The sequence below is a fragment of the Hemiscyllium ocellatum genome, chromosome 37, assembly GCF_020745735.1.
Source record: "Hemiscyllium ocellatum isolate sHemOce1 chromosome 37, sHemOce1.pat.X.cur, whole genome shotgun sequence".
NCBI classification, from domain to species: domain Eukaryota; kingdom Metazoa; phylum Chordata; class Chondrichthyes; order Orectolobiformes; family Hemiscylliidae; genus Hemiscyllium; species Hemiscyllium ocellatum.
Window position 1 is genome coordinate 20,778,993 of NC_083437.1, and position 15,490 is coordinate 20,794,482.

A 15,490-nucleotide genomic window follows, 5' to 3' on the forward strand; every position below is an offset into this window, starting at 1 on the left:
GGGAAAGTGAAAACTTTCCCTCCCTTCTATAGACCTTTTGCAACTCTCCTTCCTTTTCATCTGTCTCACCATTGATAAGTTAGTCAAGAGAACGGCTTCCACGGAATTAACCAGTGGATGGAGTGCAAGAGCAATTTCATGACTTGTGCAATAATTTCAGTGTGCGTTTTCTCTCCCTTCTCAGTAATTTCACGTATATAAGTCAATTAACCTGTGTTACTCCATGTCAGTAGAACTAGGATCAGAAACTTAGGTGTGCAGAAAATAACACAGTCTCTACTTGAAACTGTCTGTCTTTTCCTCTTCCTACATTTTCAAGTTTTCCTTTCTTTTATTCCCAATGCAATTTGTGCTAAAATAAATACTTTCATGCCTCTGAGCCAAATCTTGTTCATTTACAGAATCCTGTACAAAGAAATAATCAGTATAAATCTGTTGTAGATTTATTGATGACTTTTATACCTTTCTAAAGACTTTGTTGGAGTATAAGTGTAGACTTTATGAAGAGGAGGGGATGGGAGTGAGATGGCTGTCATTGTTGGGTGGTGATTATTGCTCTGAGAAATTACCAAAGCAACTTGTAGGAGGAGTTCTGTTTTACTCTCCTCTCTAATTCTGATAAGTTCAAGTTAACTCATCTGAGCTAAGTGAATAAAAAGTTGAGCTGGAAAAAGCACAACAGGTCAGGCAGCATCGGAGGAGCAGGGGAGTCGACATTTCAGATGGGAACCTTTTCCACTCTGACTGTCCAGCATCTGCAGTTCTCACTATGTCCTACTCACCTGAACTGAGAACCAGAGAGAATTATTAGCGCACACAATCAACAGGTACTCTGTGCCCTGTTGTACCGTCTGTTTTGCAACTGAGTGAGTAGAATATTTTATTGGGAACGGTGCCTATAGTACTCCTGCTAAAAGTTTTCTTTTGGCCATTAATGTCTGTTGCATTAATGTTGGCTCTTCTATTCCCTGCAGGACTACGTATCAAACAGGAAACAGTAACCAGTTACCCTCAAGTAGTGGTTGTTCGAGTTCCCACTCCTTCAGTCCAGAATGATAGTGATATTACGCTCCTGCGGCACTTGGAAAAGATGGGCTGTCGCCTGGCCAATCGTCCTCAGGCCATATTGCACTGCGTTAACAAGTTCTGGACTTTCCAGGAGCTAGCTGGTCATGGAATACCATTGCCTGATACATTCTCTTACGGTATATATAAATAGATGTTAAGAATACTTTTGCAACTTTTAAATCTTTAACAATGTTTTGTTCTTGAAAACAAGAACACAATAATCTCTGAAATAATATTTAGTCACAAGCCAGTCCACGCTTTAATGTGTGCTGTAGCTTTCTCTGACACCTGCAGTCGTTACTTCCCATAATTATTGCTTGTTCAGCTGTAGACCTGAAGTTGAGAAAGAAAGCTGGACGCTATAAAATGTACATCCTTACATTCTTGATCTTGATGGGTTTTTTTTTGTCATTACGGGTACTGTGTGTCCCTGAAACCTTTGTTGTTGCATTTGATACAGTTTCTTTTTTTAATCTAAGAACTGATGAAAAGCTAACCTGAATTGCCAGAATTAGTAATTATGACCAAAATACAGGGCTAGTATTTTCAAAAAAACATGTAGATGTGTAATGGGAATGTGTTTAGGTCACTGTTCTAAAGCTGATTTATTTTTTGGATCTTGAGAGATTTGGGAAAGAGGGGACAATTAGCTTTTCTCCTTTCAGGAATTAAAGTATCCATTATCTTATTTCTGTTTGCCCAATAACCTCAAAACATTCTTCTTCTTATAACAGGTGGTCATGAAAATTTTGCAAAAATGATCGATGATGCTGAGCCTTTGGGTTATCCAGTAGTAGTTAAAAATACACGAGGTCATCGAGGTATAAATTCTTTCTCATTTTGCAGTTAAGTACAGATAAAGTGAAGGCACATAAACTTAAATTTTGTTTTTGTGGTCTTTATTATCCCTTTTTAAGGAACAGACATCAAATCATTGAAGGATGGTACAACCTCTGCTCTGCGATGAGGTAGCTGATCTCACCTGCAATAGAATTTGGGCACGACAATAGGTCGCAGTTGTCTCATCGCAGATGGGCTGCAGGAGTTGGAGATAGTTATTGGGAGGGGTGGAGGTGATGGTTTGCAGGGAGTGGAAAAAACTGATGTGGAATCAGAGAAATGTTTGCTCCTGTGTAACACCCTGTGCCCCCAGTGATAAACTTGAGTTTGCATTTGGGCAAAGACCTGCTCAGTTCTAGCCCAATGCTCAACTAACCTGCTCATGTTCTTGCAATCCAGGACAATAAGGATATCCCCCTTTATGAGATACCAGTGTGTGTCAGATATTCAGTAGGATGGCAAGAACTAGTATAAGAAAAATAAAGGGAAATTTAAATCATTTCTCTAAATAGATATTTATGTTTATATGAGAATATTATGAAGTAAAATACTATGATGTCTTATGTCTTTAGTGTTATGTATATGCAGAATGATAACTTCAGTCTTTATTGCCTGAGCAGAATTGGTTTATTACATAGTCTGTTGAAATGCATAACAGACTGTTGCCTGTACTTTTTTCTTCAGGGAAGGCAGTGTTCCTGGCACGGGACAAGCATCATTTGTCTGACTTATCTCATCTGATACGACATGATGCTCCCTACCTTTTCCAGAAATACGTAAAAGAATCGCATGGGAAGGATATCCGTGTGGTGCTGGTAGGAGGCCGTGTGATTGGTGCAATGCTGCGATGCTCCACTGATGGTAGAATGCAAAGCAACTGCTCATTAGGTGAGATTTTGCACTTCATAGATACTAGAATATTGTGGCTCTCTCACTAGCACCATTAATAAAGGCAATATGTAATTATTACATGATATAGTAATACACACCATAAATACCAGCTTTAATCCTTGGCTTTGTGTCAGATGGTTCGGAGTAGTGGAGTTGATTTGGGAATGATTAAGTTCTGGAATTGATATTGGTGCTGTCACTGCAGGATGTTGACTTGCTCTAATTGTACTATATGTGATCTCGCAGGGTTGCTTGATTATGGGCACCACATATGGCAGGTTTGCTACCTGATGCTATAACTTTAATATCAGTCATTGTTCACTCTAGAAGGTTGGAAAATGTCTCGTTAAAAGATGGAATGGTGGTCCTCAAGTTTAATTGAAATTCAGGAGGCCAAGGACAGAGTTCAATGTGAGAATAAGATGGAGAGTTGAAATGATAGTTAAACATGATGCTGAGCCTCTGTTCATGGACTGAACAGAGCTGTTCCAAAAATGATCACCCGTCACATGTAAAGTAGATTGCATTGTGATGAGCGAATATGTTGTAGTAAATTTAAATAAATAAACTATTGTTTCATCTAGAAGGAGTACAGAACTTAATTGTTGCCAAAGAAAAGGTAAAGTTGAAGCTTTTCATCTTGCACTCATTGGCTTAACCACAAGAAGAAAAATCTTTAGAAAAGGAACAAAAATTAATAAAGCATGACTTAGCTACTTGTAAGGAGCCAAATATTTTCCCTTTAGAATTATAAACTGAAAATGAAGTTGGACAGTGCTATACAGCTAAAAGTACAGCACCAGGAGAGATTTCACAGTTTCAAGACCAAGTGGATTTGGGAGGTGTATGCTTTAATTAGACAAAATAATGTCACGTTTTGGAACCATGATGTGATACTTTGTGACAGAGTGGCATCAGGAATATTTGAGTTAAAAAAACTACCGAGCAATAGATTAGGAATATGCTTCTTAAGATGCAGCTTTGTAGACCTGTAAGGCAGTGCACCTAGAGTTATCCAGAAGCCTGCAAACAAAGAGAGATCTCTTTGAATATGGACCATTGCCGTGCAGACACTACAGTATCATTGTTGCTGAAAAGCAAAAGAACTATGAGAAACAAGTCATCCACTCTACTAGTCTGGACTTTGACAGAATTTAACAGAATTCGGACTGTAGATGAGGAATAATTTCTTCACTCAAAGCATAATTAACCGGTGGAATTCTTGACTATTTTCAGGTTGTGGAGGGCAAGTCACTAAATATATTTACCAAAACAACTTTTAAACTTTTAAAGATATCAAGGAGTATAGAAAGGAAAAGGAAATATAACATTGAGATAGAGAGTCAACAGGATCCTACTGAATGGCAAAGCAAACTTGAAGTGCCAAGTGGCCTAATCCTATTTATAGTTTCTATCTCATTTGTTTTCACTGTCTATATTTTCCACCAATAATATTTCTGTCAAACCATCTATTATTGTCTGCCATATTCCTGAATGAATGTATATATATTTGGGGTTTGTCTTAAGTTGCATAGTGGTAAATCAGTCATCCATTTTTGGTCTTTGTTAAAGAATGAATTTTCTTACAATAAATAGCTATTTTCCGTTAATGATGAAACCTGGTGTGAATTAGTTTGTCCTGAATAGCAGTCAGTTTCAGGCAAGTTGGTTACCTTGGTGTTTTAATTGGGTAGATATGTATTTGTAACAGATTGTGGAATAGTGGGTTTCGATTATCAGCCCACTTTTCCCAATTGAGTCATGACACACTTTTTGCAATAAAGATGAGTCATTTCCTCCAGGACACTGCTGTTAACCAAAATAAAGTTCTGCCTCCCAGACAAATGAGTAATGTTGTATATGAATTATAGTGTCAATGTAATGCTAGGCCTATAAGCTGTACATCCGAATCGGTGGCAAATGTATCAAACCAAAATGTACCTTTGTCCATGGCAGGAAGCATGCTGACTGTGCTCGACCAATCCTTGCAAAACTCAGAAAATATTAGGTGTGATTTTTCTATTTGGCAATATTACTAAATAATCCCGATTGAGCTATGAATTATACAACAATACAACATTTGCAGTGGTACTCAGTGATTCATTTCTGCATTTTGTGGTCTCCATTTATTCTTGCACATGAACCTGTTTTTTTGGAGGCAAAATGAATATGTCTACATGTCGCATATTTTTCAACGAGGAAAGAATTATGGAGACAACCAATTCCTGCTGCATCCCACAGTACTGCCTTTACCAATCAGAGCCATGCTGTATAAATTATTTATTTTCTGAAGTTAGTTTTCTTGTATTTAAGTCCTGATGAGTGCAAGGTGAAAGGCTTCAACTTCTTGTCTCTTCTTAGCAAATATTAATTATGTCTCTATGTAAATTTGGTGACTTATACGTTTGGTTACCAAGATACATTATATTAGTAGCATATTCTGGCGCACTTAAAAATATTTAATTTCCTTTAAGTGAATCTTGATGATTTAAAGTTTATTTCTTATGGAGATAGTGCCCCTCCACCTGATGACTTGCATTTTTTAATGTTAATTCTTATCTGAGAGTTTTGTAAGATTTCATTGTTTTTTTTCCTACTATTTAAAACTTGCATTAAAAGTTTACAGCATCTTCCATTTCAGTTCAATCTTTCCATGACAGTTCAATGTGTCGTATGATTAAAATGCGAGAGTTTGCTTATATTGCTGACGAAAGGTAGTATTGGATAGTATGTAATGTCCTAAAGAGACTGAAGTCATTGACAGTCAAACAGAAGGTCTACAGCAATTGGAATCAATGCAGCTACAAAGAAAAATATTTGTCGATTGTCAGGTGGGAATCGTTGCAACCTTAAGACATTATTACAAGATTACTACGAGGAAGTGACCTCAGCACAGACTTCTTCAGTCAGTTCATCAGTTTCATTCCTAATATAAGGGCAAGAGAGTGGATTTACATTGGTAATTCTGTGTTCCAGTCTGTTCACAATTCTTCTGATAAAGAAGCCCTAATGAGGATCTGGACAAGGTCCAAAGTTGGACAGATGAATGCAGGTAATATTTGTACTATGTAAATTCAAGGTAATGGCCATCACCAGCCAAAAAAAGGGGCAAAACCGCTTTTCTCTGACCTTCAGCACCATTATCAGCATCTTGGTGGAGCCACCAAAGACCAAAACCAAATTCGACTAGCCATATCAAGGCACTATAGGTACAAAGATAGGACAGAAGTTCCAATGAGTAGTGCACCTCCTGATCCCATGAAAACCCCTCAATCACTGATAAGGCTCAAATCAGGTTTGTTTCAGAGAAGCCTATTCAATTGAGGAGGTACAGCTGTTCATACACTCAAGAAGCTCAATACATCCAGGATCCAGTTAACTTAATTTTTGCCCTGGTCACTGGACTGGATACAGTATCTATCTCCTCCACCATCAGCATATCCAACTTGCAGTATTTGTGTTCTACAGAGTCTTCGAACAGCTCAGCAAAGTTCAGCAGCCACTTTGTGACCTTTACTACTGTGAAGGTCAAGACAGCAAAATAATGACAGATAGATTACATTCATGTTTTCATCCCACGTCACGGACGATTACTGCCTTGGACATATGTCACTATTCCAAACTACAGCTGAAATTCACGACTTCACCCTGTGGAAGTCCATCATCAATTTGCAGTTGTTCTTCAGGAGGCATAAGGTCGATAATAAATGCATTCTCGGTGGAATTGCTCTCATCCAGAGAATACTTTACTCTCTTTTTTATTTTAAAAAGAGAGATTAGTATAAAGAAAAAGTTGTTTTTAGAAATTTGGAAATCATCGGTAGTTAGAAACAGACACAAAGGAGAGATGACTGTTCTTCATTTCAAGATCAGCAAAATTGCTGATTATTATCTGGAACCTGACAGATTATGGAAACTTACTCTCCTGTAAAACAAAATGAGTTAAGACTGGAGATCTAAACTTTACTGCACAGCAGTGATTCAAGCTTTAATTAAGGGCTTATGCTCGAAACGTCGAATTCTCTATTCCTGAGATGCTGCCTAACCTGCTGTGCTTTGACCAGCAACACATTTGCAGCTGTGATCTCCAGCATCTGCAGACCTCATTTTTTACTGTAACATAGAAAGCTTACTTGGTCATTTGCCAACAGATTATTTTACTCATACTCTTTTTCTGTGTTGCGTTAATGATAATTATTAATTTTCTGGAAAGTTCAGAACTTATACTCTCTTTTTTGTTTCATAGGTGGTGTTGGTGTGATGTATCAACTGAGTGAGCAGGGCAAACAGCTGGCAATCCAGGTCTCCAATATTCTGGGCATGGATGTGTGCGGTATCGATCTGCTCAGGAAAGATGACGGTTCTTTTGTAGTGTGTGAAGCAAATGCAAATGTAGGTTTCAGGGCCTTTGATAAAGCTTGCAATCTGGATGTAAGTGGTATCATAGCAGACTATGCCCTGTCATTGCTGCCAAGCAGACTGACCAGAAAGATGTCGCTTCTTTCTGTTGTTTCAAGTGCCAGTGAAACAAGTGAGCCAGAGGTGGGGGCTTCAGTCAGTGCCATCCCTGAGAGTGTGTTCACCATGAGTGTGGGTTCAAGTTCTAGTGAGAGTGATCCTGAAATAGTGGAGGTCAGAGATTCTGACACTGCTGCTTCCCGGTCCATGCAGACTGTCCTGCCTGAGACAGGCTACAATATGAACAATCTCATAAATACTGAAATGAAACTATTGAGTGAGTGAGGCTGAGGAACCATTCCTAATCGGTAAATCAAACAGGGCAGCTTTCCCAGCTGAACTGTGGTTAAAACAGTAAAGGAATTGATGGACAGAATACTTCATGGTTAATATGAGAGTAAATTGTATCAAATCTGGGTATATTGAATAGCCCTGAATGATATTATAGCCATTAACTCACTCCTGGGCAATGGGTTATGTAGCCTCAGTGTCACTGGGGCCACAGTGGAGGTTGCAGTTGATAAACTATTTCAATTACTCAGTAATATGGTTTCAGTTGCTTAGTTAAAAAGTATTGCCTTGGCAATAAAAAAAATAGTAATTATCAGAAAGACAAGGACTGGTTAATGTTCCGGAGAAGATCTTTCATCAGTTCATATTCAGAAATGCATAGCCTCTGCTTGACATCTTCCATTCCTACCATGATTGAGGTTGAGTACATTCTGCATTTGAAATCAAAATCTTGCCTCTCTGCAATGAACTGCACCTCACACTTAACTAGAATAGCAGTTTTATATCTTCCTTGTTTACAATTTGCTTACAACAGCAGTATTGTTGGTGAAAACAGTTTGAACTGGCATTCAAAACATTCTGGAGCATATAACAACTCAAGCTGTGATCCTTTAGCTGGTCCTAGACCAAAGGCATAAATATGAAGAAACAGAAAATCAGTTTAAACAAAATGGTCAGCACATACTATTTCAATTCTTATCTCTTCCTTTTTCTCCCAAAATAACTTTTGAACAGTGATATTAAAATGTTGGTTAGAAATAAATGAACTTTTGCAGAAAGTAATTTGAGAGAAAATATATTAAAATATAAAGGAATTTGATGTCATTTTCTGTTTTTAGTTGTTTTTTTGGAATTTGGCACATGAATTTGTCTATCCAGGTAGGTTAATGGATAAACAGTGCATGTTGAGGGGTATGGTCATAAACAATGGTAAACTGATTGTTTACAAATAGTTTCTCTGCTCAACGTCAAGTAATTGAAGGTGAATTAGATGCTTTTCTCAGTTTGAGACTTGGTTGTAACATTGAAGAAATCTATATTTTGTTGACTTAATTGATAAAATGCAGTTTTTCTCAGATTGAGATTATGAAGAAACAATCCTGGACTGCACAAAAATATTTGGGAAATAAGTAAGACATGTTCTAGTCCATCGACACAGAAATCCCCTTGACTTGAGTTGCCGTGCTAATATGTGTAATAAATGTTTTGAATTGTTGCACCCCATTTCCACTTTACTATTTTAATTTTACTTGCTAGCAAATCAATGCCAGCATATCCTAATACTGTGCTATAGTAGTCAAAGAGAAACAAGGGCCAGTTGTCTCGTTGAAGCTTGTCTCCTAGAATACTAACACATAAAGCCGAGCATCATGCTAGATATGAAAGGTATGAAATGTATTTGGCTGATTGCTGTTTTGTCATCATCTGGTTTTGCAAAAGTTTTGGATCTGGTTTATCAAGTAAAACATGCAAGATTAAAATCCCTGGGAGATTTTAAAAAATTATCAAATGATATATTCAGGATAGCGAGTATTGATATTTATACACAGTATTGCGCAACAGGTGAAATCTGTAAGGTGTATAATGTATGAGGATTGATTTGTCCTCCTTTTGATTTTACAGAAGCTAGCTACAACCTCTCGCAGTCTGCTGAGTCTTTCAGGGAAAAAGTAGTGTCTGTATTTACAAATTGTATCTCCCAGAATGAAGGGCATATATATTCCTTTTTCTTTTAAAATATTTCAATATAGTTTCTGATTTTTATAGTGTTGGTGAGTTTGTGTACACATTACTGAAGGTATTAACTTTAACAGTTAATATATGGGTCAGCAAGCACAAAGCTCACAAGCAGTTTAAACAGTCTAGCATTTGCAGTGTTTAAAATAATTTTAAATAGGATAACTCGGTTTCAGTAGTTAGGCTTTCATACTCATGCTGATGTGAATATTAGAACAGTAAACAAAAACCAACAGCTTCATTAACTTAGATCAAAATCCTTGCTGTCTCATTTCACAAGATAAAAATCCAGGTAAAATGGCTGTTAAGTGGTAGGTATTACTGTACAATGATTAGTGCAAACTAAGTTAAACAAATAACATGCTCATTAAAAAAAACAAGCATGCCACAATTTGCAGGATTATGAGTATACGTTACATTAAGAAAAACTGAAATCCTGAGCAGATTTGTTCACAGAATCTACTGTTATATGTCACTCAACATGGTTGAGATTCCTGCAGAGATTGACTTGAAATACTGCAGAATTTTAGATAAGTTTAATGAAAGTGTTTCTGTAAGCTGATTGCACAGCTCAGTAAGGCCAATCATATTCTTCAAATAATGTGGCTCTTGTTAATATAAGGGCAGTCTGGCTGTGGCTGGTACTCTTTGTACCAGTACTATACAGGATAGCTGTCAACACAGCCTGTTGGTGCATGCACACTTAAAACAGCATAAGAACATATTCTGCTTGCTGTATATTTTACACTAAGATTTTATTTAACTGTGCTTGCACAACATTCTGATTAAATGTAACTAATTCCTTCTGGAAACACACCAGCTATCCAACATGATCCTTCTCAATCCTTTTAATATTAATGAGCATAATGCGATCTAACTTTTAAAATAGCTTGTGAAACATTTCCGATAAACCTTTCTGCAATTTTTCAAGGCCTTACATGCTTTGTTGAAAAGTTTCACACACTATTCTGGTTGAATATATTGCCTCAAAGCCAGTTGCAGCTGGAACAGAGTCAATGACCTGAAAATCCCTGGCAATATTTCTAAACAGCACAGAATCCAAGAATGAAGCAAAGACATGGTTCATCAATTTAAACTGTTTACTAAGTTTCTTGAAGCAGATTCATGATTTTTTTGTTTTATGTACAATTCTCTAATGTTTGAATGCACCCCAGTGAAAATTCAGAACCATTCAAACCCAACCAGCTCTTTTTTGGAATGCAACTACTGGGATTATTGTGTCTGGGCTGGTGGAGTGGCAAAGGGATTGATATCAATGAATGCATTTTGAACAATTGCAAAGAATCTGTCTTATTTAAGTCAAACAGTGCATTCATTGCTTTTCATGCTTGCATACTAAGAATGGAGAGGCCATTTTGAGTGGAGCTGTCACCCAACAGTAGGCTTTGTCCTCATTTGGGTTAAGATGAGAGTGAAAAATCAAACATAAAGCTACCTAGGCTGAAGAAGTTATGCAATTTCTCTAGAAGAACATTCAGTTAAAAAATCTATTATTTGAATGTATGTAAGTAAAACTAACAGAAAGGCCTGTGCACATTTCTTATCCATGTTGCCACTCCTCCCAACCCCAACCACCAAAAGAAAAAGGTTACCTTGACATCCTTTCTAAAGGAGTTTCCAGGTTACTTGTAAATTGAATGTTGTAAAAATATTATTTAATGGCCACAGTATTTCTTGATTTGGAATAAAGTGTAGTTAGCTATCTAGCCATTTTGAGGGAATAACAATGAGTTTCAAGCCAATGAATGTTTTCACAGACATTTCCAGTAGCCAACCTGGGAAGAGCTATGCTTCAAATGATATGGGCTTGTTTGTTTTTGTGTCCAGCACTAGGTAAATTGATTAAATGAGCAGGGAGGTTGCTGGTATTGAAAGTCAAGAGGTGGCTGATGTTTTTGTGTCCACTGTTCAGATAAGTTGAATAAAAGCTGAGGTTGAGAGTCAAGAGTGGCAGACGAACATTGGTATGCACATTCAGTTGAGAGATTCAGAACTGTTTGACAATTGTTTTTCTGTCCATGTAATTTGTAATTTAACTTAACAGCATGCAAAGGAGTGGAAACCTTTCACGTTTGAATAAAGATGGCATATAATAGTATGAAGTCTATTTAACCTTCCTGGTTATTCTGGTGGGCACGGGCAAGGAGAGCTCCAAAGGTTTGAAGCATAAAAATATTTAAAAAGGTAAAGGAAACATTTTATATATCGTTGGTGCACGCTCCCACAAATGTTTCAGTCAGTTAAAGAATTTGCTGATTTTATGTATTGTTTTAACTGAGTAAAACGACTGGCTGGTGTTTATAATGGTTGTGCATAGGATATATCCTGATCACAGTAAGTTAAGCTAATTGAATAAGTTAGCATATAACTTTGTTCTGCAGCAGTCAGATACAGTAAGAAAATAAATTTTAAAATAATTTGTACTTTTAAAATTAACCTAAAATTGTAAAGGGGGTTAGGGAGAAGAAAAATATACTGTGTACAAAATGTGTTCTCATGTAAAATGCAGTTAACAGGCTGGCAAGGTTAATTAATCGTATTATGTCAATTCTATTGAAATCATTTAATTGATGTATGTTGAGACTAAAATTTAATTTTTCTTTTTTAAAATTGCAACTGCCCCCACTGATGATTCTAAAACAATTTTTTTTTGTGTACGGGAGGCGAGGGAAGAGATTTGACCCTATTTATTCAGTTTCTCTGTGTTCTACCTTTCCTTAGAATTGTGGGCATCCAAACAGAAATATTACTGCAGAATGTTTACATTTGTCTGACCAATAAATATTTATTTTACCTGATGGATAGTCTTCTTTCCATGATACTTAAAAACTGTGGGATGAATTTACAAGCCCAACTTTGGCAAAGCAACAAAGCACTGCACTGGAAACTTTTGAAGTATGAGCCCCTAGAATTGAGATTTCAACCTCAATTGTAGATCTTTTACAGCATTAATATGGTCTCTATATATACAGATTTGAAAGCAGTTCATTGTACAGAGTGTAAGACAGAGGCAGCCTTATAAATCCTGACATTCCATTGTGTTTACAGATATAATGAGTGAGAGCAGGAGAGGCAGCCCTGTCCCATTCTCCAGGCATGAGTAGAATATTATACATATGTAGTTAGGAATTAAATTTAACTTGTATTTAAGAGAAAAAAAATATTTGAACATCCAAAAACTGTTGAGTTTATGCTTTTACTGCTTATTTCATAAATGCTCAGTGTTCTTTAAACATTTGGGGAGGGGTGGGAGGGAGAGGTCTGAAAATGTACATTGTAAAAGTAAGCTGTGAGTGTTCCAATGCACTGAACTGTACAGCTGTGAAGTTTGAATTTACTGGCAGTTTCACTGACTGTTTCCCTGTAGAACATTGTGTTTGGAGCAAGATTGCTTTTGATGTGTGATTGTGAGCATGTAAGATTGGGTGCCTTGTTCAAATGTAATTGACACAATAGTCAAAGGATATCAGTGAATTTGTGTAAAAGGCAGTTGTGCAACCAAATACTCTTGATAACATATCCTGGAGACATAGCTGAACTGATTTGAATTACCAAAGCCTGAAAATCTATGTAACTATCATCAGAGAAATTATTTGGGATATATGCACTATACTTGTTTTAAATAATCATATAGAAGGTAAAACAACATTTAAGTGCAGAATTTTCCATTACAGTCATGTGTGTATGATCTGGAAATCAACTTTTAATGGTGATTTCCTTAAGGTAAACTAAAAGGTGACTCATTTCAGCCAGTGGTTTGTATTCAGTGTATGTATCATCGGTTATATATTATGCTTGCACATATTGCATAGTGGGCTTTGATTAAGATCTGATCCTATAGAATTGGTCGGCTCTCTTCAGCATCAAGGTTTTGAGAGTTGTAAAAATATTGACTGTGACATTTAAAACATTACAGAAAAATACTTTCTGTTTAAAATAATCCATTAAACCCTTGGGCTGCAGTTCTGGATGGCATGGAAATTGGTAGTGATCAGCACCAAAAGTACCTTTATATATCAGCTGAAAATTTTTATAGATCTGAATTTATCTCCTGTTTTTGTGATCTTGTCCAAATGGCAGCTAGAATTTGCAGGTTTATAAACTATTGTAAACTTTTCTTGTATTTTTGACACAAACAGGATATTTTATACACTTTATTATAAATTTTTTAAAAATCATTTTTACTATTGGTTATTAAGTACCTATCCGTCGGGCCATCATTTGAATATTCGAGGAGTCTGAAGCAAGGAATTTTCCTTTTGTAAAACCAGTGCCTCTTGACATGCTACCTGCACAACATGATTGTGCTGCTGTTTGTTTTACAGCTGTGTGACTGTAGCCCAAAGGTATAATAAAATGAATAGTAACTTATTTTCTGATGATAATATTTCAGGTTTGCTCCCTGTTCACACAGAGGCCATCCTGTGTCCAAAAATTTGTCTCAGCGTTTTAGTTTTATCATCAGGACACAAACTCTGCATTATTCGACTCCTTTGGAAAATCTTAGTGCAGTTGTGGGTTACTACTTGCATTATATGTTATGCATTATCTTTATGTGTGTGTATGTATCTGGGGGAGAGAGAGAGAGAGCCTGCATGTCTTTCATGAATGTACAGATGTCAGTGTGGTTAACTGGTAAGTGGATTGACATGTGGTGATTGAAAGTTTGAAGGACTAATAAGATTAAGAATGCTTGGTAGGGGTTTCATGATCTTTAGAATGGTAAACTGAACTCCTAAATATCTAACTTGCTTCCAAATTTATGTGGAGTTTTAAACCAACTTTCATTGTTTCAGTAGACAGGGTGGTGACTTGGGTTGCACTGAGGACTGAACAATTCTAAGTACAAAAATACCTATGATCTTTTGTTTCAAGAATTGTATAATTTAAAATAAATTCAAATCATTTTAAAGATTTGGTACAAGGGGAGAGAAATTTTAAACTATGCAGGGTAAAGCAACAGTTGATATTACCTCCATTTAGGAGACTTCTCCTTCATTAACAAATAAAATATTTGTATTGGTTTGTGGAGACTATAGAAGTTTAGCATAATGCTTGTGTCCATCAGTTGTTTTTCCTGCGCTGTTTTATATTTAAGTCTTTGGGGAACAGCCAGACCAGTGGTGAATGAATGAAGAGAAAGAGTCACATCAGTAATACAAACTGTGAAACACTACATTTTGTAAACATCAGTAAACACTCTAAATGCTAAGGTGTAGATTGGGTTTGATAGCAACCTTTTCAAAAGAAAGAATGTTTATTGATGTTGCAGTTTGAAAGTGAAACTCCTACCAAGTGTGCAAACTGACCAAGTGTTGGTGAAGCTGGCCAATTACTGGTACTTGAATAGCCAGTTGGAAAGCCAAGGATATGGTGTTAGTCACATTGATCATGGTGAATACTGTACATATACTTATGTTTCATTTTTTAGAATGTAATAAAATGACTCATTAAAATGAAAATAATCAAATAAACTGAGTTGTTTCTTTCATTTTTCTTAAAATGGATAAATAGGTAATTACACCAAACACAAGATACTTTGGTTCTGCAGACAATTAAAAGCACTTTTCCGTCCCACATTTTTGACATTAAATGGTCATTTATACAATTTACTAAGAAGTGGGTTTTCTATTTTCTCTGGACTTTTGTAACCCAGGACTGCAGGTATTATAAGCAGACAAGGGAAATAAATATAACTTGCCATATGTTCTGCCATTCCTGCAAAGTTCAATTTAATAATACTTTTATTCATTTGCAATGCAGTAGGAAACACTTCAGATTACATTGTTCTATGTTTATGCTTGTTTCCACTTTTGGCTATAGATATCACACTTTCCTTGTAGAGCTCCTATTTGATAATTTCTGATGCAAACCAAAGTAAGTTTATTCACTGCATGTATTTTAAAAATAAAAAAATTGCAATTACTTTCTTTTACTTTCAGTTTAATCTGCAATTTGGTAGATATTCCATACTTACTGCCATGTTTCCCTTCAAAGTATTCAAGAAGATGTGCAACATATTCTATTGCAAAGATATTCAAATCTTTGTTGAGATCACACTCTCAGATCAGGGTAGCCAGGTATCACATTTGAAAGCAATTTATTAATTGAGACTACTGCTCTATACTGTGATTTTTAAAAAAAATCCCGTTGTGAAGATGATGGTGAGCAACTGCCTTAATCT

General features: G+C 36.3%; 1 protein-coding gene across 5 annotated transcripts in view; it reads left to right on the forward strand.

Moving 5' to 3' along the window:
* rimkla (ribosomal modification protein rimK-like family member A) overlaps positions 1-14,780 on the forward strand; it is a 100,984-nt gene extending 86,204 nt beyond the window's left edge. For 4 of the 5 annotated variants that reach the window (XM_060851872.1, XM_060851870.1, XM_060851869.1 and 1 more), the window contains 4 exons: positions 975-1,205; positions 1,803-1,889; positions 2,593-2,796; positions 7,046-9,031. In XM_060851872.1, the coding sequence (XP_060707855.1) occupies positions 975-1,205; positions 1,803-1,889; positions 2,593-2,796; positions 7,046-7,542 (1,019 nt within the window). In that variant the 3' untranslated portion in view covers positions 7,543-9,031. Of the gene's footprint in view, positions 1-974; positions 1,206-1,802; positions 1,890-2,592; positions 2,797-7,045; positions 9,032-13,699 lie in introns of those variants that run through there. The other variant, XM_060851873.1, reaches the window with a different exon arrangement.
* Positions 14,781-15,490: the final 710 nt, after the last annotated feature.